Source organism: Sus scrofa, chromosome 1, assembly GCF_054392235.1.
Source record: "Sus scrofa isolate SSC_HxYL_T2T_F1_AM1 chromosome 1, Sscrofa_HxYL_maternal_Yorkshire_Landrace_v2.0, whole genome shotgun sequence".
NCBI lineage: Eukaryota > Metazoa > Chordata > Mammalia > Artiodactyla > Suidae > Sus > Sus scrofa.
Window position 1 is genome coordinate 282271509 of NC_139383.1, and position 25128 is coordinate 282296636.

Genomic DNA, 25128 nt, shown 5'->3' on the forward strand with positions numbered 1-25128 from the left:
GGCCCTAAAAAGACCCCTCCCCCCAAAAAATGTCTTGTTGATCTAACTTCCACTCCCATCCCAGCACTCCCAGAGTTTCTGATTCAGTAGGTATGAGGAGGGGCCTAGGAATTTGCTTTTATTTTATTTTTTGGCTGCACCTGCTTCCTAGGCCAAGGATCACACCAGTGCCACAGCTGTGGCCCCAGCCACAGCACTGAAAACACCGGGTCCTTAACTGCTAGGCCACCAGGAAACTCCAGAATTTGCATTTTTAACAGTTTCCAGGTGTGGCTGATACTGGCTAGTCCAGGGAACATGCTTTGAGATCCACCACTTCAGAGTTTCTGTGAATTTGGTCCAAAATTACCTTTGCAGACTATGTCTTCCTGTTATATTTTGGGGCCAAACATCAAGTATAAGCAGGATTATAGGTGCTTGATCAGCCCACCCCAGTCAGTGACCTCACCATATTGCTTTCTTTTTTATTATTATTATTTTTTATGTTTAAATTTTTTATTATAGGTGATTTACAATGTTCCATCAATTTATGCTATACAGCAAAGTGACCTCTTTCTCACATTATCCTCCATCATGTTCCATCACAAGTGACTAGATATAGTTCCCTGTGCTACACAGCAGGATCTCATTGCTTATCCTCTACAAACACACGACTTTGCATCTACTAACCCCAAACTCCCAGTCCATCCCACTCCCTCCCCCTCCCCCTTCCCTTGGCAAGTGTAAGTCTGTTCTCCGAGGCCACGAGTTGGTTTGGTTTCTTTTGTGTAGATAGTTTCGTTTGCGCCATATATTAGATTCAAGATATACGTGATATCATATGGTTTTTGCCTTTCTCTGTCTGCCTTACTTCACTTAGTATGAGAATCTCTAGTTCCGTCCAAGTTGTTACGAATGGCAGGATTTTGTTCTCTTTTATGGCTGAGTAGGAGGAGTCCATTGTATATATACCACATCTTCTTAATCCATTCACCTGTCAATGGACATTTAGGTTGTTTCCATGTCTTGGCTACTTGTGAACAGTGCGGCAATGAACATAGGGGTGTATGGCTCTTTTTCTTTCTTTTTTTTTTTTGTTTTAGGGCCACACCTGAGGCACATGGAGGTTCCCAGACTAGGAGTCCAATTGGAGCTACATTTGCTGGCCTAAACCACAGCCATAGCAACGCAGGATCCGAGCCACATCTTTGATCTACACCACAGCTCACGGCAACACTGGATCCTTAACCCACTGAGTGTGGCCGGGGATGGCACCCACAACCTCATGGTTCCTAGTTATGCTCGTTTCCACTGCGCCACAGTGGGAATTCCCATGGCTCTTTTTCAATGAAAGTTTTGTCCAGATATATGCCCAAGAGCGGGACTGCTGGATCATTGGGTAGTTCTAGATTTAGTTTTCTGAGGTCCCTCCATAGTGTTTTCCATAGAGGTTGGGACCTCATCATATTTCTATTGAGAGCCCACCCTGTGCCCAGCTGGCCTTGAGCTAGGGCTGAGAATAAAATGGTGAAGGAGGTAGACGGGTCCCTGCCCCAGAACTCACGGCCAGGCAGGTCTGGCAGGTGATCTTTCCATTTGCAGGTCCAAATGGCAGCCCCAAATAAGGTCCAACCCAGAAGCTGACTTCACTTTCTACCTGCTCCTTCTCAGGTGTGTCCAGCCCACCTTATGAGCCATCCTGATTCCTCGCTCCACCTCTCACCTCTAATCCCATAAGGCTGTGGGCTCTGCCTCCAGTATACAGCCCTCCTCTGCCCACCATCATCTCTCCCTCTCGAAGGCTCTCCCGGCTTCCATCCTTGCCTCTGTGGTCCACCCTCTGAGCTGGAAGAAGAGCAATCTTTTATAGACAAATCACGCCACACTTCTGCTTCTTCCTTCCAATGTCTTCCTATTGCACTTACAAAAAGGATCAGAGTTCCCACTCTGGCTCAGCAGGTTAAGAGCCCAACAGGGTCTCCATGAGGATGTGGGTTCCATCCCTGGCCTTGCTCAGTGGGTTAAGGATCTGGTGTTGCTGCAAGCTGTGGCATAGGTCACAGATGCAGCTCGGATCCAGTATTGCTGTGGCTGTGGTGGAGGCTGGCAGCTGCAGCTCTGAGTCAACTCCTAGCCGGGGAACTTCCATATGCCCCAGGTGCAGCCTTGAAAAAAAAAGAAATCCTGGAGTTGCCGTGGTGGCTCAGTGGTTAACGAATCCGACAAGGAACCATGAGGTTGCGGGTTTGATCCCTGGCCTTGATCAGTGGGTTAAGGATCTGGCGTTGCCGTGGGCTATGGTGTAGGTCGCAGACGTGGCTCGGATCCTGAGTTGCTGTGGCTCTGGCGTAGGCTGGTGGCTACAGCTCTGATTCGACCCCTAGCCTGGGAACCTCCATATGCCACGGGAGTGGCCCTAGCAAAGGCAAAAAGACAAAGAAAAAAGAAAAAAGAAATCCTTCCATAGCTTTAAGGCCCTGAGTGGTCCTCGCCTCCTACCACAGCCCCTCCCTTGCTCACTCTGCGCCAACTGCCCTGGCCTCCTTGCCCGTTCCCCTGCAGGGCCTTGGCCCCACCTGTTACCCCCATCTGGAACCCTCTTCACCCGCATCTGCCCTTGGCTGGCTCCCCTCTTGCTCTGAAATGTCTTTACTGACCCCTGTGTTCCATGCTGCCTCCCATCCCCAGTCACTCTCTGTTCTTATCATCTTGTTTTATTTTGTTCATAGCATTTCACGTTCCTTGAAATTATCTATTAGTTTATCAGTTGGCTTGTTCCCTGTCTCCTTCCTCGCCAGAATGTGAGCACATTAGGAGCAGAGACTGTCTGTCGTGTGCACCTCTGTATTCCCAGCACCCCAATTTTTTCGCACACGGCATGAGCTCAATAAATCTGGTGAACAAATGGGATTATATGGTGTGTCACGGAGGAGTATGTCCCCCAGATGTGACCCTGAGGAAGGCTTTCCAGAGGGCTTGTAGGAGCTGGCCAGGAAGAGAAAGACCAGTTCAAGCGAGAAACATCAACAACAAAGAAAGGATGTGGGAAAGTCCTAAAGTATGGAGTGTTCTGGAAACTGTACATAATCCAATTTGACTGGAGCAGGATATGGGGGAGGGGAGGTCAGAGGAGTTAGAGAAGCCACAGGCTGGCCATGAAGGGCTTTGTTGTCCCTTAAGGGGTTTGAGCCCTATGCTGATGGCCATGGCAGCCCCTGAAGGGTGTAACATCACCTCTGAGTGCAGAAGTTTCCGGGGAGAAAGCCTGAGGGGGTGGGGGGTGCTGGAGGTGCAGTGGCTCAGGTGAGCCATGCTGGTGCCCTGAGCAGAAGGGAAGAGGTGCCCATGTGCCAGAGTTGCTGAGGGGGTCTGGTCAGGATGACAGACTGGGCTGAGAAAGAGGCACTTGTTATCAGCAAAAATCAGGTCCCCAGCCTGCGAGAGGCCACCAGTTTTGGGGGGAAAAAAACTGGGTTTCTGTTTCGGACAGATGGACTGTGGCTCCGGTGGCAAGCTGAGACACGTGTCAGTTTTGCGGGAAGAAGGCGTGGTCCAGCAGGTCAGCTGCTGCAGGCAGCCTGCTTGGATGCCGAGGGATGGCCCTTGGGGGAGTGGCCAGGAGGATGCCTTTTTGGCAGGAGCACTTTGGATGGAGCAGCTTTGGTGTGTGTCAAGCAGCGAATGAAGGTGAGGAAGTGAGACTAGGAGCAAAGCACACATCAGATCAGCCTTTCCAGCGGTTTGGAGGGAGGGAGGCAACTGGCTGTTTTCCTGTTTTAAGTTGGGGAAGGATTTCGCTTATGGCGCAGTGGGTTAAGGATCTGGCGATGTTACTGCAGCACTTGGGTCACTGCTGTGGCGCGGGTTCGACCCCCTGGCTCAGGAACTTCCATATGCTGTCAGTGTAGCCAAAACAAAAAGCATTAAGTTGGGGGAGATTTAAGTCCTTTGGAATGCCGAAGGAAGGATCCGGAAGAGAGGGAGGCTTGAGGCTGGTGATTCAGGAAAGGCAAGAGGTGGCTTTCGGAGCCCAAGGGCAGTTCTGTTATGACGAAGGGGTGCTTCTTCCATGGTGGTGAGAGCTGGGGATGCCTTCTGGGCAGCAGGGGGGCGTGTCGGAAGCTGGAAATGAGAATTTTCGGGTGACGACTTCTCTTTTCTCCAAAAAGGGCAGAGAGACTTTCACTGGGGGAGGGGGAGTGGAGTGAGGGCGACAGAAGACCGGGCATCTGAAATGCCGATAAGGAGCTCAGGGACACTGGATTGCTGGGCTCAGTGAAAGTCCAGTTGAGGGAGTTCCCGTCGTGGCGCAGTGGTTAACGAATCCGACTAGGAACCATGAGGTTACGGGTTCGGTCCCTGCCCTTGCTCAGTGGGTTAACGATCCGGCGTTGCCGTGAGCTGTGGTGTAGGTTGCAGACGCGGCTCGGATCCCATGTTGCTGTGGCTCTGGTGTAGGCTGGTGGCTACAGCTCCGATTGGACCCCTAGCCTGGGAACCTCCATATGCCGCGGGAGCGGCCCAAGAAATAGCAAAAAGACAAAAAAAAAAAAAAAAAAAGAAAGTCCAGTTGAGAGTGGAGATCAGGAGTTGGCAGTAGCCCTAAGCTGCCCCAACGCAAGATAGTTACAGGGTCTTTACAGGCGGGACTGATGGGAGAACCCTGGGGCAGTCAGGGAGTCAGTGACAGGCTGGATTGCTGGATGGCCTGGGGAGGGAGAGAGGTGAGGATGGGAGGGGTCAGTGCATTGGGAGGAGGAGGAGGACTTGAGGTGAGGGAAGAATCTGGAAGCCTGAAGGACTAACAGGATGGGCAGAGACTCTGGGATGGGCGGGGTGGGGGACACTGCTTTGCTGGGGCTGGGAGGGACTTCCAGCAGAGGCTGACCATGCAAAGGAAGGGATGCCTGTATTTCCACAGGATGCTTCAGGGGGGCCTCAGGTCTTCCATTGCAGGACCACTGGCTGCAAAGCAGCTCCACCTGGTGGAGGCTTTGGAGCTGGGCTGGGGACCAGGACTCCAGGGGTAGGAAGCCCCTACAAGCTGCCCCATCGCTAGGCAAGTCTGTTCCTTGCTGGTCCCCCATCCCCCTCCTCCCAGAGGAAATAGTGTGCACTGGTTTAGCCCCCCTCCCTGACCCTGGGAAGAGATTGTAGGGCGACCGGAAGGGGACATAGGAAAGTAGATTCCCGTGGGTGATGGGCTGAATGGAAAGAGAGCCTGCAGAGTTCCCATCGTGGCGCAGTGGTTAATGAATCCGACTAGGAACCATGAGGTTGTGGGTTTGATCCCTGGCCTTGCTCAGCGGGTTAAGGATCCGGCGTTGCCATGAGCTGTGGTGTGGGTGGCAGATGCAGCTCGGATCCCAAGTTGCTGTGGCTCTGGCGTAGGCCAGTGGCTATAGCTCTGGTTAGGCCCCTAGCCTGGGAATCTCCATATGCCGCGGGAGCGGCTCAAGAAAAGGCAAAAAGACAGAAAAAAAAAAAAAAAAAAAGGAGAGAGAGAGAGAGAGCCTGACTTCTGCAGTTCTGTCTTCCAGCCCCAGGAGCCCTTTCTGCCTGCCAGGCTCCACTCAGAGATTCAAGTGACTTCACGCTCTCGCTCTCGAGGAACCTTGCAAACCCTCTAGATGGGGGCTGTATCAGCCCGATTTTACCCAGGAGGCCCTGAGGCTCAGGGAAAGTGGCCTGCTTGAGGGGTCGGTGGCAGATAAGAGCTGGAACCCACCACTGGGGCCTCCAGGCCCCTCCCCTGCTGAATGAGGAGAGAGGCTGAATGAGGATCCTTTTCCATCTCAGCAGTGGCCTTAGGACCCCGACTCTGACCAGACACGGAGTCACCCTGCTTTGGAAGGGGGCTGGGTCACCGTGGGGGGCTGTGTGGTGCCCCCTGGTCCTACAATTGGTCTGAGTCGGCTTTGCTCTCCTAAAGGGCCGGAGCAGTGCCGGTGTTGGCGACGGAGGTGAGGACGATGACGCGCAGAGGACGCTAGACTCGGACGGCGGCGGGATGGCGAGCGCAGGTCAGGGCGACCCCTTCCCTGCCCCCCAGGCAGGGCTTGCTCTCCGCCCACGCGGCGGCTGGCCGGGCTGCGAAGTTCCGTCTGGGCCCGCCAGAGGGCGCCCGGGGCGAAGGAGGGGGCGGGAACCGGGAAACCCGGGAAAGGCCGCGGCCCAGTGGGTGCCCCCCCGCGGGGCCTGCGGCTCAAGTCCAAGGGTCGGAAGCATGGTCAGGGAATACGGATTCAGAGGCGTCAGGCGCTCAGTGAAGCCGGATCCTGGGAGTTGCACGTCCAGGGATTCGTAGTCGAGCATTCTCAGACGCCAGGGTGGCTCGGATGCCGTTCCCGGCGCCCCTCTAGCCGGGAGGGGGCTGCTCCTGGCTCGCGTCTGGGGCGGGTATCCAGCCTCTGGTCCTGCGGTACCCCTGGCCGAGGAGAGGACACTGGAGAATCCACGGATAGGGGTGGGATTGGGCGCTCACTTTGGGGTACGCTCCCCCGACCCCGCTCCGGGCCCGCCCCGGCCCCGCCCAGGCCCCAGGCTCCGCCCCAGCCCTGCTGCGCCGCCCACTCCCCTCGGCCCGGCCGGGAGCCCCGGGGGCCGCCGCCGCCGCCGCCCCGAGCGCCCGCCATGCGCGCTGCCCCCGCCGCCCCGCTGCTCCAGCTGCTGCTTCTGCTGGGGCCACGGCTCCAGGCTGCGGGCATCGCAGAACCGCCGCTGCCCACCGTGGTCCTTGTCATCCTGGCCCGCAATGCCGAGCACTCACTGCCCCATTACCTGGGCGCGCTGGAGCGGCTGGACTATCCCCGGGCCAGGCTGGCCCTCTGGTGAGAGAGACCCGGGCACTGGCACCCACTGGGCATCTAGCCCCAACTCCACCGACAGTCGGGGCTCCAGATGGCCCCATCTGCTCCCTGCCCAGACACCACCCAGACAGGCCCCTCCCCTTGCAGACAGGCCCTCCTCTGGCAGGGACCCCTTATCTCCCTGGCGTGGCAGACAGACGCACCTCTGCGACCTTAGGTTGACATAGGGGCGCCCATCCCTTCTTCTCCTCTTGGGACCTCCTCTGGGTGTGAGTTGGGCCCAGGCCCTCGCGCTCTGACCTCAGAGCTGAAACTCAGCCCTTAGACCCGTGGATGCGCGGACTGACTCAGAGTGGAGCAGACTGGAGCAGCTGGCGTCCCCTGGGGTCTGATGTGGCAGAGATCAGCAGGTCTGGGGGTTCCTGGGGGTTCCTGGGGGCCCGTGGAGGTGGCCTCAGCCTGGGACTCTGTGCTGCTCTCCTTTCCGCTGGGCTGGTTCCATGCTCCCTCAGGAGAGGTCTGGGTCCTGCCAGCCAAGGGCAAAGCCCCCTTCTGCATTCCCCTGGGGACTAGGCGTCCCCGCAGGGTGCTTGAATTAGAAGCCACAGTTTACAGAAGCCAGAACAGGGAGGAGGCCCAAGCTGAGGTTGGGGATAAGCTGAGAGAAATGACAAAACTACCCTCCGAAACTCACCAAAGTCAGGCTGGGGGGGTGGAGCCGTGGCCTGGGATGGCCGCCCACAATTACCACTTTGGGAGTTAGTTAGTTCCCACCCCTGTAAGACTTGACACGTAGTTAGTCCTCACTTCTGGGGAATTGGCTTAAAGGGGCAGCCTCACCTAAAACCCGGACTCTTGGCTAAGCCATCCGCACCCACCTCTGTCATGAGAGCCCCTTTGGAGAGGCTGTGCATGGTGGCAATGGAACTTGGGTCCAGCAATATTTCTCAGGGCCACTCAGAGTGTAGTTTGGTTCCTTGACCGCTTTGGGGCGGAGGCAAGCAGCAGCTCTTCTGTCCAGTCCTGACTCAGAGAGGGGAGGTGGCTGACCTGTGGTCACACAGCAGGGAAGGAAGGTGACCCAGAAATGAGGCAGGTGTGTTCCTTAAAGCTGAGTTCCTTTTCATCTTTCAAAATGCTTCCGAGTTCTGTCATCTCCACCCCTGAGTGGGCCAGGACAGCTTATAGTTACGGAGGGAGAAAGTGAAGCCCAGAGAGGGTCAGGACTTGCCAGAGGTCACACAGTGGGTCACAGATCTATCGAATGGAACCTGGCTGCCTACCTTCCCCTGCAGCACACCTGCCTCTACTGCTCCCTGGAGTGCAAGCGCTGGTGCTCCAGGGGCCCAAGCTGCCTCAGGGTTTGGTCCTTCTGTAGGTCTGTCCCTCAGCCTTCTTCCTCCTTGTCCCCAGGTGTGCCACGGACCACAATGAGGACAGCACCACAGAGATGCTGCAGGAGTGGCTGGCTGCTGTGGGCGAGGACTATGCAGCTGTGGTCTGGAGGCCTGAGGGGGAGCCCAGGTGGTGGCCCGAGGGGGAGGGTTCTGGGGAAGGTGGGCAGCAGCTGCACCCCAGAGAGGGAAAGGGACAGCCCTGAGCCACAGCCTCCAGGCCAGGGCTCTGTCCCCTGCCCCGCAGAGAGGGAGACCACATGCACCTGCCCCACGGCACCATCTCATTTCCTCACCCCCTCAGGTCCTACCCAGATGAAGAGGGACCTAAGCACTGGACCAAAGAAAGGCACCAGTTTCTGATGGAGCTGAAGCAAGAAGCCCTGACCTTTGCTAGGGACTGGGGGGCTGACTATATCCTGGTAAGAAAGTCTGGCTTCCCACAGGTGGGTGTCACCTGTCCTTGTCAGAAATCTTGGCATGACTTAACCACCTGGAAGCTGGATCCTTCAGCCAGCAACCCAGGTCAGAACCCAGATCAGATATGGAGCTTGGATCCTTATGCTTGAGCTCAGACTAGATACCTGAAACAGAGCCCAGGGTATATGCTGAGCCTTGATCCCTGGGCTAATGCCCAGGGTATAAACTGAGCCCAGTTCCCTAGACTAGAGTTCAGAGTCGGTCTTTGAATTTATTTCCTAAAACTTCAGATAAGGTTTTTAGATCAGCAACTCAGGTGTGTCCTCTGGATCCAATCTCTTGAGCCAGACTAGATCCTTGGTCCAGAAACATAGCTACTGGTTTGTAGGGTAGACCTCTCTGAGGGAACCCCATTGGATCCTGGGAGACATTCTGGGTCTCTGGAAATCCAGAGGGATCCCACTCAGTGAATCCTTGGGGCGGCTGCAGCCCAGACAAGGCTGGGGCCTGTGACAACCCCCCTCCCCAAAGTTTGCAGACACAGACAATATTCTGACCAACAACCAGACACTGCGGCTTCTGATAGAGCAGCAGCTGCCCGTGGTGGCCCCGATGCTGGACTCCCAGACCTACTACTCCAATTTCTGGTGCGGGATCACCCCCCAGGTAAGGCCAGGGACGGAGGCGTCAGGCGGTTTGAGGTCGGGAAGGAGGGACGCGGAGGGCAGAGAGCCTGAAGGCCTTGGGGTGGGGTCTGTGGGCCCCGGCAGGGGAGCCGTGTGCTGGGACGGAGGGGTGCCCTCTCACACCCGGAAGCACCCCCTTCCCCAGGGCTACTACCGCCGCACGGCTGAGTACTTCCCCACCAAGAACCGCCAGCGCCGGGGCTGCTTCCGCGTCCCCATGGTCCACTCCACCTTCCTGATATCCCTGCGGGCTGAGGGGACAGGCCAGCTCTCCTTCTACCCTCCTCACCCCAACTATACCTGGCCCTTCGACGACATCATCGTCTTTGCCTACGCCTGTCAGGCTGCCGGTGAGGACAGCTCGAGCCTTGCTTCCAGGCCTCTGGGCTCTTGCATGTGCTGTTCCTGCTGCTTTGCATGCCCTTCCCCACTCCGCAGCTCATCTTGTAACTTCTGTTTGTCCTTCAGGTCTGTAGCCTCCCTTCCTTCCTTTTGAAAATTTTTCTCTTTTTTCACTTTTTAATTTTTATTTATTTATTTATTTTTGGTCTTTTTGCCATTTCTAGGGCCTCTCCCGTGGCATATGGAGGTTCCAGGCTAAGGATCAAATCGGAGCTGTAGCTGCCAGCCTACTCCAGAGTCACAGCAATGCGGGATCTGAGCCGCGTCTGCAACCTATACCACAGCTCACAGCAATGCTGGATCCTTAACCCACTGAACAAGGGCAGGGATCGAACCCGCAACCTCACGGTTCCTAGTTGGATTCGTTAACCACTGCGCCACGACGGGAACTCCATTTTTCACTTTTTTAAAGTTTTCTTGAAGCATAGGATGTTAACTTCAGGACTGAGATCGAAAGCATGTGCAGACAGGCGTTCCTGCTGTGGTGCAATGGCGTTGGTGGCATCTATGCAGCGCCAAGGATGCTGGTTCAATCCCTGGCCTGGTTCAGTGGGTTAAAGGATCAGGCATTGCCAGAGCTGCAGCATAGGTGGCAGCTGCAGCTGGGATCTGATAAATAAAAACTAAAAAATAAGGTATGGGCGGGCATTAGAAGGCAAAGAGAGCAGGACAGAGCGTTTCAAACAACAGCAGGTGCAAAGGTCCTGTGGTGGCAGGGCACACAAAAGGCAGGTGTGGCTGGAGCATAGTAAGCGAGAAGGGCCTGGTGCAGGCTGAGGCAGGAAAGGTAGGCAGGGGCCAGCTTATGTGGACCTGACCAGCTGGTACTCTAGACGCCTGTCGAATGAATAAACATCTCAGCAGAATGGTCCTTAGATATTATTTGATCCAAGCCCTTTCTCCCTCCAGCCCCACAGGTGAGGATGTGAGTTCCAGAGAGGACTCACGTGTTGGGTCCTGGGCAGGACTGGGCCTGAGACCTCTCAGCTGGGTCCTGAGAGCCCCACTCGGCCTCTCTCCACAGGGGTCTCAGTGCACGTGTGCAACGAGCACCGTTACGGGTACATGAACGTGCCTGTGAAATCCCACCAGGGGCTGGAGGATGAGAGAGTCAACTTCATCCATCTGCTCTTGGAAGCGCTGGGTAAGGGCTGCCTGCTGCTGCTGCCCCCTGCCCTCCCCTACCTGCCCCTTGTTCTAGGCCCGGCCCTGGCTGGGCAGGGGGCTGGGGGCTCAGCCTCCCCCCAACTCATTTCCTGACTCTAGGCGAGTCCTTTTTTCCCGCTGGGCCTCCGCCTGCCCATCCATATCATGGAGGCAGGTGGATTCTGTGATCTGCTGGGCATTCTGCCGAGGGGGCAGGAATGAGGCTGGGGTTGGAGGGGGTGCCTAGAACTCCAGGGTGCAGACTCAGGAGTGGGGAACGCTTTCCTCTGCAGTGGATGGGCCCCCCATGTGGGCCTCGGCTCACGTGTCCCGGCCCCCGAAGAGGCCCAGCAAGATGGGGTTTGATGAGGTACGTCGGGATTGGGGCCAGGAGGTGGGGGGGGGCTCCCGCCTCTCCCCTCCCCCCTCGCACCCACGACCCTGCCTCCTCCAGGTGTTTGTCATCAGCCTGGCCCGCCGGCCCGACCGCCGAGAGCGCATGCTGAGCTCACTCTGGGAGATGGAGATTGCCGGGCGGGTGGTGGACGCCGTGGACGGCCGGTGGGTGAGGCTTCCTGCGTGGGGACAGGGCCCTGGGCAGCTGGGGGGCCAGCGTGGTCCCTCAGAGCTCCCTGGGGGCGGGAAAAGCGGACGATGCGTTGAGTGAGTTTCCTGTTCCAGGAGGTATTCAAACAGGGCCTGGGTACCTCTGTCTCAGGGTCCAGGGGAGACCAGATGGGACAGGATGCCCTCCCTCAGCCCACCCGAGGGAGAGGGGACAGTGCTTCAGGCCCAGGGTCTGGAGCTCCTGGGCTGGGGTTCCAGCTCTGCTGCTTACCAGCTGCGCCGCCTCCAGCATGTCGTCCTGTCCCTCCACCTGCTGCATGAGGGCGAGAAGCTGTGCTTTTCTCTTAAGGGTTTGTAAGGGTCCAGCGAAGGCCTGACACGTAGGAAGTATTCCAGAGGTTAATAATACCTTCATCATTATCGTCAGGGTTATTCTTTTCCATTCTGAACTTAGATCCCTGATGGGTGGGGGTGGGAGCAGGCCAGAGGTCACCCAGCCCCATAGGGACACTGCTATTTGCTGCATATATCCCACTCTCTATATTATTGTTATTACTTTTTAATGTTTTCGGCCATGCCCATGGCATGCAGTTCCTGGGCCAGGGAGTTCCCATTGTGGCTTGGTGGTAAAGAACCTGCCTAGTAACCATGAGGACGCAGGTTTGATCCCTGGCCTTGCTTAATGGGTTAAGGATCCGGCGTTGCCGTGCACTGTGGTGTGGGTTGCAGACATGGCTTGGATCCTGCGTTGCTGTGCCTGTGGCGTAGGCCGGCAGCTGGCAGCTTTGATTCGACCCCTAGCCTGGGAACTTCCATATGCTGCAGGTGTGGTCCTAAAAAGAGAAAAAAAAAAAGAAAAAGAAGTTCCTGGGCCAGAGATGGAACCCACACCACATTCCCAAACCACAGCAGTGACAATGCCTGATCCTTAACCACTAGGCCACCAGGGAACTCCTGCCCCAGCCCTTTTAACTGCAAGATGGCCATCATTTGCTTAGGCCTCTGCCTAAGTATCTGCCACGTTGCCCGTATCTTTCTGGGGTGTCTCCCACTCAGACTGCCACCCCCTCCCCTGGGGGTCTCTCTCTCTCGAGGCAGCTACGACACCCAAGGTCCAGTCACTGATGGCTCCGGGCCACATGAAGCAGGAACAAAGGCTGAAGCCTCCTGCAAACCAAACTCCAGTGTGACTGGCCCCACCTTGCAGGGGCCAGGTGCCCCTGGATGGATCCTGGGGGCTGGGGGGGCACCACTAACCCCATGACACCAACTCCCTCAGGATGCTCAACAGCAGTGTCATGAGGAGGCTTGGCGTGGACCTGCTCCCCGGCTACCAGGACCCCTACTCGGGCCGCACGCTGACCAAGGGCGAGGTGGGCTGCTTCCTCAGCCACTACTCCATCTGGGAGGAGGTGAGACACCCCCCCACACACTGCCCTGTCCACTGCTCGTGCCAGTACTTGTGTGACCAGTGGGTGACTAAACAGACTGACAAAGACCCGCCAGCAGCTTTAAGTCTGCCTTGCGTCCAACCCGATACCTCATTCATCAGAAATCTTTATTTATTTATTTTTTTGTCTTTTTAGGGCCGTACTCTGGGCATATGGAAGTTCCCAGGCTAGGGGTCGAATCGGAGCTGCAGCTGCCGGCCTAGACCACAGCCACAGCAACGCAGGATCCGAGCCCCATCTGCGACCCATAACACAGCGCATGGCAACGCCGGATCCTTAACCCACTGAGCAGGGCCAGGGATGGAACCCGCATCCTCACGGATACTAGTCAGGTTTATTACTGCTGAGTCACAATGGGAACTCCTTGTTTTTATTTTCTACGGTAGCCAAGATATGGGCTGTGAGCTTGTGTTTCTGTTTTTCTGCGGCCTCTGAACAGATTGCAGATTGATGTACATTTCACCATTTACTGAGCTGATTTCATGTTCTTTTCACATTTCCAAAGGCTACACAAAGTATTTTTTTTTCCTGGCTATTGGGGGCAAGGGTCTCCCCACTCCCACCCAGCCCTGCTTCCTTTAGGAGAGCTCAGGAGGCGGAAGCGAGGAGCCGGGCCCTGGAGTCCAGCAGAGGGAGGTTCGGATCCCAGTTCCGCCACTTCCTGGCTGTGTGTCCTCGGCCAAGGGGGTTGACCTCGCTGTGTCTCCATCTCCTTCCTGCCGTTCAGGGACATCGTGCCTCCTGAGGGTCCCTGGAGATGAGCACCGCGGGCCCTGGCATAGAGTAGCGCTCAGGGACTGCAGCAAACGTTCTGATGGCCATTGTGAATCTGTTCTGAGAGCTGGACTGGGGCCCGGAGGGCCTGGAATGCCAGAGCCAGGCGTTCCAAGAGTGTCTGTATCAGCCAGGTGGAAGGGGACAGCCTGAGTCTACAGAGCCACCTACCCCCCATGTGCCACAGGTGGTTGCCCAGGGCCTGGCCCAGGTCGTGGTGTTTGAGGATGATGTGCGCTTTGAGAGCAACTTCAGGGGGCGGCTGGAGCGGCTGATGGAGGAGGTGGAGGCGGAGAAGCTTCCTTGGGATCTAATGTATGAAGAAGCCTGTGCCCCCCCCCCGCCCCCCCCCGGGGGGGGCAAGGGAGAGGGGCAGGTCCCTGGGGTCAGGGGGTTCCTGCCTGGAGCCCTGGCCAGCCCTCCCTTCCCCTGAGCCTGGTCCTCTAGATGGGGTTGTGGGAGGAGCCCTGTGACATCCACAGTGACTCCTGGGACCCCTGGTGTCGCCTGCAGCTACCTCGGCCGGAAGCAGGTGAACCCCGAGGAGGAGGCAGCCGTGGAGGGGCTGCCACAGCTTGTGGTGGCAGGGTACTCCTACTGGACGCTGGCCTATGTCCTGAGCCTGGCCGGAGCCCGCAAGCTGCTGGCCTCCCAGCCCCTGCGCCGAATGCTGCCCGTGGACGAGTTCCTGCCCATCATGTTTGACCAGCACCCCAAGTGAGCCTCGGAGGGGGGCAGGGCAGGGTCCCCCCATCCCGAGAGCCCACCTCAGCAAGGAGGAGGTCCCCTCACTGGGCGGGTGGGGAGGCTGCAGCTGGCAGGGCTGAGTCACGTCTTTCAGGTCACCAAGGAAGAGCCCAGCTTAACCTTGGAGGCAGACCAGTCTATGTGTGAATTCTGTGATGCCCTGTGGTTTTCTGTCCAGCGATTTTCCCGTTCTGAGCCTCATTTTCTCCATCTGGGAAATGGGGATAAGAGAAATCCCGCCTCATGTTTGTTGGGAGGACTAGATGGGGAGGGTAGTGAGGGGTTTGGCTCCGTGCTGGCATGGGTCTGGGGGGAGCAGCCCACCCCAGCCCCCCTGAGCCAGCCTCCCACCTCCCAGTGAGCAGTACAAGGCACACTTCTGGCCTCGGGACCTGCGGGCCTTCTCAGCCCGGCCCCTGCTCGCTGCTCCCACCCACTACGCCGGGGATGCCGAGTGGCTCAGCGACACAGAGACGTCCTCGCCCTGGGACGACGACAGCGGCCGCCTCATCAGCTGGAGCGGCTCTTACAAGACCCTGCGTGACCCCCGCCTGGACCTGGCCGGCAGCAGTGGGCACAGCCTCCATCCCCGCCCCCAGGACGAGCTCTAGGGGGGCCTGTCTTCTCTCCCCTTCAGCGCCGTCTCTCTGTGTCTGGATCTCTGTCTCCCCTTCTCAGCGGCCTCCTCTCTCTCCCTCTCTGACTCTGGCTTTGTCTCTCTGGCTCTGTATCTTCGGCTGTGTCTGCCTTTCTCTGTCCATCCCTAGCTCCCCATCTCTCTCTCTGAGCCCCTTCTCCATTGCTCTGTGTCTCTATCTCTGTGTCTGCTTCTCTCCCTGTCTCTCACTGTCCAGCTCTAGTTCTTTCTCCGTCTCACGTCTCCCCTCTCCTGTCGCCCCAGAGGAGCACCCGGAGCAGAGCAGAAACTGCCATCAGGAACCACAGACCCAGTAGAGACCTGACTGCCACCTTGGGCAGGGCCACTCTGCCCTCTGGGCCTGTCCTCCATCAGGAGAAGCCACTCAGAGATGGGTCCCCTTCCCCAAAGGTCAAAGGTCATATACCACAAGGGCAGGGCTCACAAGCCCTTTTACTTTGCCTGGCCTGATTCAGGGCCAGGAGTGGAGGGAGGAAGGGAGGCCCCCCAGCCTTCATCTTGACTCTGGGCAGACACGAGCCCTGCCCCCCACTCAGGCCCCAGCTGCGGTGGGGAGGGGGCACCTCTGCCCTCTGGGCCCCTTCTACCTCCGCCTCAGCTCCCAACCCAGCTCCACGCCCGGCCAATGGGTGGGGCAGGGAGGGGGGAGGAGGACTCGGCACACAGTAGGCCCTCAATAAAAGCTGACTGGTATTGCACTTTATACTTTGTAACTCCTGGCTGAGCCTCTTTGTGTGTTCTTACATCCAGGAGGGAGAGAGCCCAGGCTGCGGATGAGCAGGTGGAGACACGGCGGGGGTGCGGGCAGCCCGGAGGAGGGGCGGGGCCACCGGGCTCAGGCTCCTCATTGGTAAAGTGGAGGCGGGAAGAGAAGGAGCTCAGGGGCCGGTGGGTATAAAGTGGCCGGGTCTGGAGCCCAGCCCACACTGGGTGCTCACCCGCCGGGGCTGTCACGGTCATCACCGGCCTCACCTTGCTTCCCGGGTGGGCCCAGGCCAGACCCAGAACTCCTGAGGGCTCCTTTGGATCCTCTCCCGGGCAGGTGGAAGCCTCCCCTGGAAGCGGTTGCGGAGATCCCGGGCTCCTCTCCTCTCGCACCCTAACCAGTGTGGCCCCCAGAGAGGGCAAGCGAGCGGACCCCGACCTCGTGGGCCAGAGCGCCCTCTGCTGGTGTGGGGCTGACAACGGGCAGGGCACCAGGGCCCCCTGTGCTCCGGGTTACCTGCAGCGGCTCCACCTTCTGCTCTTCTGCGGGTGAACTTCTGGCCCTCCTCCCTCCCCACCCCTGTAGGGTCAGGTTTCTGGGTCCAGCAACTGTCTCCAGTGCCTGCACTCAGGCAGCTGGAAGGGGGTCGGGAGGTGGCTCCCTTGCCTTGACCGTGGCTTCCGCGGCCTCCGGTACAGCACAGCCGTCTCCACCCTTCCCTTTTCAGAGGAGCCCCTCCTCCGTGCAGCCCCTTGACTGGGGCGTGTAAGTACTTGGGTCCCCGCAGAGTCGGCCAGGCGCCCCCGGGCTAGGCTTTCCCTCCATCCATCCTGGGGATGAGGTCCGGCTGGCCCGGCTTTGGTTCCGGAGCCAGGCACAGCTCTGAGAAGGACTTTGGACCAGAGCTGTGGGATTAGTGCTTTGTTCCAAGAACGAAAGTCATTGATTCTGGAGAGCGATGACCTTGACTAAATCATTTCTCCTTTCCAGGCTTCGGGCGTTCCTTTCATTCATTAAAATGAACACTTATTGAGCACTAAGGGCCACGTTTAGGCGCAGGGGCTACAGCAGTGAATAAAATTGTCCAAAAAAATCTCAGACCTCATGGAGCTGATATTCTACTGAGGGAGACAGACAAAACAAGAAGTAGGAGTTCCCGCTGTGGCACAGCAGAAACGAATCCAACTAGGAACCATGAGGATGCAGGTTCGATCCCTGTCCTCGCTCAGTGGGTTAAGGATCTGGTGTTGCCGTGAGCTGTGGTGTAGGTCGAAGATGTGGCTTGGATCTGACATTGCTGCAGTTGTGGAGTAGGCCAGCAGCTACAGCTCCTATTTGATCCCTAACCTGGGAACCTCAGGTATGGCCCTAAAAAAAAAAAAAAGTTCTGGGCCCAAACTACTGTAAGTATCGAAGTTCCATTAAGAGAAAACTATGAGGTAGGGGGTCTGGTTTGTAGACAGATCTGGAGATCGTTTTATTGTTTATTCATTTGTATATTTAGTGGGCGCAATGAGCAGTGACTTGATGTGGGATCTTAGCTCCCAGCCTGGGGATTGAACCCAGGCTGCAGTGGTGAAAGCTATGAATCCTAACCACTAGACCACCAGAGAACTCCCTGGAGATCATTTTGGGTTTTTTTTTTTTTTTTTTTTTTTGGCTTTTTAGGGCAGCACCTGCAGCACATGGAAGTTCCCAGGCTAGGGTGGAATTGGAGCCACAGCTGTTGGCCTGCGCCACAGCCACAGCAATGCCGGATCCTTATCACATCCTCATAGATACTAGTTGAGTTCATAACCCCCTAAGCCATAATGGGAACTCCTACATTCTTTTTCTCATATCATTCCCTGTCTTATTCTGTCCCAAGAGACTGGATATAGTTCCCTGTGCTGTGGAGCAGGACCTCCTTGCTTATCCCTTCTAAATGTAATTCTGTGTATCTACCAACCCCAGACTCCCAGTCCATCCCACTCCCTGCCCCCTTCCCCTTTGGCAACCACAAGTCTGTTCCCCAGGTCCGTGAGTCTGTTCCTATTCTAAAGAAAGGTTCACTTGTGCCATATTTTAGATTCCAGGTATAAGTAATATCATATGGTTTGTCTTTCTGACTTACTTCACTTAGTATAAGAGTCTCTAGTTCCATCCATGTTACTCCAAATGGCATTATTTCATTCTTTTTATGGGTGAGTAGTATTCCACTGTGTATATGTACCACATCTTGTTTTTGTTTCTGTTTTTGCTTTTCGGGGCCACACCTGCGGCATGTAGAAGTTCCCAGGCTAGGGGTCGAATCAGAGCTGTAGCTGCTGTTCTGCACCACAGTCACAGCAACATGGGATCCAAGCCTCATCTGCGACCTACATCGCAGCTCATGGCAATGACGGATCCTTAACCCCCTGAGGGTTAAGGCCAGGATGGAACCTGTGTCCTCGTTGATGCCAGGTGGGTTTGTTACCACTGAGCCACAATGGGAACTCCCCCGCATCTTCTTAATCCACTCCTCTGTTGCTGGACATTTAGGTTGTTTCCATGTCTGGGCTACTGTGAATAGTGCTGCTATGAACATACAGGTTCATGTATCTTGAATTGTAGTTTTGTCCAGTTATATGACTAGGAATGGGATTGCTGGAGCGTACGGTAGTTCTTGGGTTTTTTTTTTTTTGGTTTTTTTTTTTGTCTTTTTACCTTTTCTAGGGCCGCTTCCAGCGGCATATGGAGGTCGAATCAGAGCCACGGCCTACACCACAGCAACACGGGGTCCAAGCTGCATCTTCAACCTACACCACAGCCCATGGCAACGCCGGATCCTTAACCCGCTGAGCAAGGCCAGGGATCGAACCCGCAGCCTCTTGGTTCCCAGTCGGATTCGCTAACCACTGCGCCACGACGGGAATTCCGCGTGTGGTAGTTCTATGTTTAGTTTTCTGAGGAACATCCATACTGTTTTCCATAGAGGTTGTACCAATTTACATTCCCACCAATCCTTTTCTCCACAACCTCTACAGCATTTGTTATTTGTAGACTTTTTTTTTTCTTTTTTTTTTTTCTTTTAGGGCCGCACCTGCAGTATGCAGGGGTTTCCAGGCTAAGGGCTGAACTGGAGCTACACCGCTGCCAGCCACAGCAATGCAGGATCCGAGCCGCGTCTGCAACCTATACCACAGCTCACATCAAGGCCGGATCCTTAACCCGCTGAGTGAGGCCAGGGATCGAACCCACAACCTCATGGTTACTAGTTGGATTTGTTTCACTGCACCGCAATGGGAAATCCTATTTGTAGACATATTAGTGATGGCCATTCTGACTAATGTGAGCTGGCACCTCATGGTAATTTTGATTTGCATTTCTCTAATGATTAGTGATGTTGAACATTTTTTCATGTGCCTGCTGGCCATCCATATGTCTTTTTTGGAGAAATGTCTATTGAAGTCCTTTGCCCATTTTTCAACTGGGTTGTTTGTTTTTTTGTTGTTGAGTTGTATGAGTTGGTTGTATATTTTGGACATTAAGCCCTTGTCTGTTGCATTGTTTAAAACTAATTTCTCCTGGAGTTCCCGTCGTAGCTCAGTGGTTAACAAATCTGACTAGGAACCCTGAGGTTGCAGGTTCAATCCCTGGCCTTGCTCAGCGGGTTAAGGATCTGGCGTTGTCGTGAGCTGTGGTGTAGGTCACAGTCGCAGTTCGGATCTGGTGTTGCTGTGGCTGTGGTGTAGACCGGCAGCTGCAGCTCCGATTAGACCCCTAGCCTGGGAACCTCCATACGCCGTGGGTGCAGCCCTAAAAAAGACCAAAAAAAAGAAAGAAAAAAAAAAGCAACAAAAAAACCCTAATTTCTCCTAATAAAACAAAAACAAAAAAACCCCTAATTTCTCCCATTCTGTAGATTGTCTTTTCTTTTTCTTTTCCTTTTTTTTTTTTTTTTTAATGGTTTCCTTTGCTGTGCTAAAGCTTGTAAGTTTGATTAGGTCCCATTTGTTTATTTTTTTATTCCTATTGCCTCGGGAGACTGACCTAAGAAAAGATTTGTACACTTTGTGTCAGAGAGCATGTGACCTTTTGTGACTATATATTTTTTTTAATTTTTTTAAATTTTTTTTTGTGGAATTTTTTTTTTTTGTCTTTCTGCCTCTTCTAGGGCTGCTCCCGCAGCATATGGAGGTTCCCAGGCTAGGGGTCAAATTGGAGCTGTAGCCGCCAGCCTACACCACAGCTCACAGCAACGCTGTATCCTTAACCCACTGAGCAAGGCCAGGGATCGAACCTGCAACCTCATGGTTCCTAGTCGGATTCGTTAACCACTGAGCCACGACGGGAACTCCAATTTTGTGGAATTTTTTTTTTTGGCTGCACACATGGCATGAGGAAGTTCCAGGGCCAGAGCTCGAACTTGTTCCACAGCAGTGACAATTCCAGATCCTTAACCCACTGAGCTACTAGGGAACTCTTGTGTCTGTCTTTTATCCAGCATAATGACTTATTTGGAAGTTTGATACAAAACTGAGTTTCAGGAGTTCCTTGGTGGCCTAGCAGTTAAGGATCCAGCATTGATACTGCTGTGGGTTGGGTTCAATCTCTGGCCTGGGAACTTCCGAATGCAACTGGGTACAGAAAAAAAAAAATTGAGTTTTAAAATCTTCCTTAAGGGAGTTCCCGTCGTGGCTCAGTGGTTAGCGAGCCCGACTAGTATCCATGAGGACAAGGGTTTGATCCCTGGCCTTGCTCAGTGAGTTAAGGATCCAGCATTGCTGTGAGCTGTGGTGTAGGTCACAGACGCAGCTTGGATCCCCCGTTGCTGTGGCTGTGGTGTAGGCCGGCAGCTACAGGTCCAATTTGACCCCTAGCCTGGGAACCTCCATATGCTGTGGGTGCAGCCTCCCCTGCCAAAAAAAAGACAAAAAGACTGAAATCTTTCTTAATATTTTATACTATAGTTTCTAATCGTAATATACATTATGAAGATTGAGTTATGAAATTTTAATTGAGACTTGCAAATGTCCTCCAAAATATGCCAGACTGCTAAGACGCTTGTATAATTTTTCTTTTTTATTTTTAGAGCTGCACTTGAGGCAAATGGAGGTTCCCAGACTAGGGGGTCTAATCAGAGCTGTAGCTGCCAACCCACACCACAGCCACAGCAATACCAGATTTGAGCCATGTCTGTGACCTACACCACAGCTCACGGCAACGCCAGATCCTTAACCCACTGAACAAAGTCAGGGATCGAACCAGCAACTTCATGATTCCTAGTCGGATGCATTTCCGCTGAGCCATGACAGGAATTCCCTGGTGGACTGCTTCTAATCCACCCCGCTCCTGCCCTACAAGGTCGGCACAATTGTGGGCACACCAAGCAACAGGCGCTCTGCTCTGAGTAAACGCAGGAGCTTCGAGGCCTTGGCTGTTTGCCAGCTGTTTTACCTGCTTAAGGAGCTTTTTGTCCCTTCAGGTGTCTCAGCAGAAGATGCTAGAGAAGAGCCCTTCCTGCAAGCCTGGGTGTGGTCCTGCTGGCTACAGCCTAGGCTCTGGAGGCAGGAAACTGGTGTGAGTCGTCTCAGCCCTTTCTTGCTCTGTGACCAAGTGTCCTGACCTTTCTCTAGGCTCAGTTTTCTGGTCCGCAAAATGGGGTTATACTTGAGCCAGCCCGCCTGGATGTTGTGAGGGTTCATCAAGCCAATGCGGGTGAGCATGGTGCCTGGCACAGGGAGTGGGCGGCCCTGATGGTCCGGGCATCACGGTGACCCTCCAGACAGTGACAGTGAATCAGGAGGGACTTGGGTGATCGGCCTGAGTCAAAGGAAAGAGCGGGGCGAGGCAAGAGGGGGTGTCTCTGGAAACAGGTAGTCTAACTTCCAGTGTCCCCTCTGCCACTTGATTATCTGTGCCACCTGAGCCAGGTCCTGCTCTCTGTACAATGCCTCTGTTTCCCTCTCACTAAAATGAAGGGACAGGACAGGATCTGCCCTCCATGACCCTCCCTGATCCTCTGGGAAGTGGTTCCCAAACTTCAGAATGCACCTGAATCACTCAGAGAACTGGTTTGGGGTTTTTTACCCACGCTCACGGCTTGTGGAGGTTCCCAGGCCAGGGACTGAACCCGCACCGCAGCAAGAATCCATCCACTGCAGTGACAGCACCACAAGAGAACTCTGGGCCACAAGAGAACCCTGGAGAACTTATTAAAACACTGCTGTCCCATCCACCCACCCCAGTTTCTGGTTCAGATAAGTCTAGGGTGGGCCCTGAAGAATGTGCATTTTGGAGTTCCCATCATGGCTCAGTGGTTAATGAACCCGACTAGTATCCATGAGGACGAGGGTTTGATCCTTGTCCTTGCTCAGTGAATTAAGGATCCAGCATTGCCGTGAGCTGTAGTGTAGGTCACAGATCTGGCGTTGCTGTGGCTGTGGTGTAGGCCGGCAGCAATAGCTCTGATTCCACCCCTAGCCTGGGAACCTCCATATGCTGCGCTGAGCCCAGTGTATACCCAAACTTGAAGGCCAAGGCCAGTGAGGGGCGGGTCAAGGGTCCAAGAGAAGACAAGCCTCGATAGGGCCTAGGAGACTTTTCTCTCCTTGCTCCATCCAGGACTTGAAATCTCTACAGTTACCTGAAAAAAAGAGCCCGACCCTGTGTGAAGCGCCCGATTCCTTCTCCCCAGGGCAGGGCTGTGGTGTTGCATCAGAGCCCTGGAGGCAATGCTCCAGGATGGAAACAGCTGGCAACCAGGCACTTGGGCAACTGGAGAGGCTGCTCCAGAGCCTAAGGGCTCCAGCCCCTGCTGTGAGCTGCAGAGAGGGCAGGGGCCCAGCCTGGGAGATGACTGCTCCTTCACCTGTCTGTCTGTCTGTCTTTCTTTCTTTCTTTCTTTTTCTTTCTTTCTTTTTCTTTTTCTTTCTTTCTTTCTTTCTTTCTTTCTTTCTTTCTTTCTTTCTTTCTTTCTTTCTCTTTCTTTGTCTGTCTGTCTTTCTTTCTTTCTCTTTCTTTCTGTCTGTCTGTCTTTCTTTCTTTCTTTTTTCTTTCTTTCTTTCTGTCTTTCTTTCTTTCTTTCTTTCTTTCTTTCTTTCTTTCTTTTTTCTTTCTTTCTTTCTTTCTTTCTCTTTCTTTGTCTGTCTGTCTTTCTTTCTTTCTCTTTCTTTCTGTCTGTCTGTCTTTCTTTCTTTCTCTTTCTTTCTTTCTGTCTTTCTGTCTTTCTTTCTTTCTTTCTTTCTTTCTTTCTTTCTTTCTTTCTTTCTTTCTTTCTTTCTTTCTTTCTTTCTTTTCTTTCTCTCTTTCTTTCCTCTTTCTAGGATCAAACTCACAGCATATGGAAGTTCCCAGGCTAGGGGTCAAATCGGAGCTGCAGCTCCCAGCCTACACCACAACCATGACAACGTGGGATCAGAGCTGCATCTGCAACCTACACCACAGCTTGCAGTAGGGCCAGATCCTTAACCCACTGTTTGAGGCCAGGGATCCTCATGCAGTAACAAATGTGCATCCTCATGGATACTGATCAGGTTCGTTACCGCTGAGCCACAACGGGACCACCACGAGTCAGGTTCTTAATCCACTGAGTCACAGCGGGAACTCCCCTACCCTCTATTCTTAACTGCACTGACCACTCATCCTTGCACCAGATTTCAGGGAGAAGTAATAGGCACAGGTGTGCACTGTGTGAATACACACTCTCTATTACTATCAGGCTTTTGCTTCAAATCCTACAAAAGTTCTTTTTCCCAAAGTCTGGACCACATGGAGCCCCCTTTTTGCCTGGCTCAAAGGCAAGCTTGAGGGGACTCCTTTCTCCCTTTTCCCTGAGCCTTTCACCCCTTGGGCAGGTAAAGAAACGTCAGTCCAAGGAAAATCATGCTGATGAAAACAAGGGCTGAAAGAGGATTTCTCTTTAAGGTCTCTATCTTTCCCTACCTCCTTGCTTATTCTGTTTATTCTTTTATTTTATTCTTATTTATTTATTTTTTGTCTTTTGTCTTTTTAGGGGCATATCCGAGGCATATGGAAGTTCCCAGGCTAGGGGTTGAATCAGAGCTACAGCTGCCGGCCTACGCCACAGCCACAGCCACACCAGATCCAAGCCATGTCTGTGACTAACACCACAGCTCAGGCAATGCCGAATCCTTAACCCGCTGAGTGAGGCCAGGGATTGAACCCGCAACCTCATGGATCCTAGTCAGGTTCTTTAACCGCTGAGCCACGAAGAGAACTCCCTGTTCCCCTTTTTCTGAGATGATTTTCCTCCTCCTCTTTCTTATCACTGACCTTTAGCCTCGTGTGTGTGTGTGTGTGTGTGTGTGTGTGTTTTGAGGGGGATGGCCTCTCAAACCTGCCCATTCTCAAATTCTCCATCACGGAAACCCAAAGACCTGCACTGGTAGAGAAGGACCCTCCCGAGGTGGTCGGTAGTGGGCAAAACAGGGGAAAGATTTAATCACTTCATCTGGTCACACTATGAGTGTTTGGTTATGGGCTCCTTGGAAACTGAATGGGATGTGTTGGTCTGGTGTCCTTGGCACTGGGCTTAGCACATAGTAGAGACTTAGTAAATGTTGGTTCACTGAAATTGGGAAATGATCGACTCTTCTGTGCTGGGGTGGCAAGAGACATTTTACAAAGATGTATATCACAGGCCCAGAAACAAGAAGGTTATTTTGGAGTTCCTGTTATGGCTCGTAGGTTAAGAACCCGATATAGTGTCCATGAGGATGCGGGTTTGATCCAGGGCCTTGCTCACTGGGTTAAGGATCTGGCATTGCCACAAGTTGCAGCATAAGTCACAGATGCAGCTCAGATCCAGCATTGCTGTGGCAAAGGCCAGCAGCTGCAGTTCCAATTCAACCTCAAGCCCAGGAACTTCCATATGCTGCAGGTAATGCCTGACAAAGAAAAAAAAAAAAAAAAAAGGAGAAGGTTATCTTGGGCAGGAAAAAATACCATCCTTTCCTTTGAAGAGGGGGACATAGGATGCGGGCAGTCAAAGGTAAGGGAGCGGGGGAGAAGGCATAGGGAATACCACTAGATGGCTTTCATTTTCTCTATGAAAAAGGTGTATGGGGTGGGGAAGAGGCAAAGATTTGGAAAAGCCACTGTAGGGAGATGGAGGGGTCCAGGGATAAATTAAATAATTGCTGGGCAGTGGTGAGGGCTCAGCTGTGGGCAGAGGAAATGATTTGTGGGTTTTATCTTTGCAGAGACTCAGGTGGTTGGGTTACAGTAGGGACTGGGGACCCATGGTTTATTCAAGGGAGAAAATGAACGGGGTCACCGGAGTAGAGGGCTCCCTAGCACCGGGGAATGAAAACCGTAAGCATTAGACGGTGAATGGGAAGGCAGAAGAGTGAGTTCTGTTGGAAAGAGCTGGTATTTAAGATTCCAGGTGGTGGACCAGGTATGTG

The 25128-nt window shown here is 54.2% G+C and overlaps 2 protein-coding genes across 8 annotated transcripts in view; both read left to right on the forward strand.

The window, feature by feature from the left end:
• CERCAM (cerebral endothelial cell adhesion molecule) overlaps positions 1-15743 on the forward strand; it is a 30524-nt gene extending 14781 nt beyond the window's left edge. For 3 of the 7 annotated variants that reach the window (XM_084997800.1, XM_003353677.5, XM_084997803.1), the window contains 13 exons: positions 3470-3666; positions 5912-6002; positions 8202-8312; positions 8487-8604; positions 9134-9268; positions 9434-9638; positions 10715-10834; positions 11130-11206; positions 11291-11397; positions 12683-12815; positions 13816-13943; positions 14142-14345; positions 14734-15743. In XM_084997800.1, coding sequence (XP_084853926.1) covers positions 8239-8312; positions 8487-8604; positions 9134-9268; positions 9434-9638; positions 10715-10834; positions 11130-11206; positions 11291-11397; positions 12683-12815; positions 13816-13943; positions 14142-14345; positions 14734-14986 — 1554 coding nt within the window. In that variant the 5' untranslated portion in view covers positions 3470-3666; positions 5912-6002; positions 8202-8238 and the 3' untranslated portion in view covers positions 14987-15743. Of the gene's footprint in view, positions 1-3469; positions 3667-5533; positions 6003-6569; positions 6810-8201; positions 8313-8486; positions 8605-9133; positions 9269-9433; positions 9639-10714; positions 10835-11129; positions 11207-11290; positions 11398-12682; positions 12816-13815; positions 13944-14141; positions 14346-14733 lie in introns of those variants that run through there. The other 4 variants (XM_084997810.1, XM_084997812.1, XM_084997792.1 and 1 more) reach the window with 3 other exon arrangements.
• Positions 1-25128, forward strand: part of STXBP1 (syntaxin binding protein 1) — a 775650-nt gene that overhangs the window by 716090 nt on the left and 34432 nt on the right. The gene's annotated exons all lie outside the window — the stretch shown is intronic.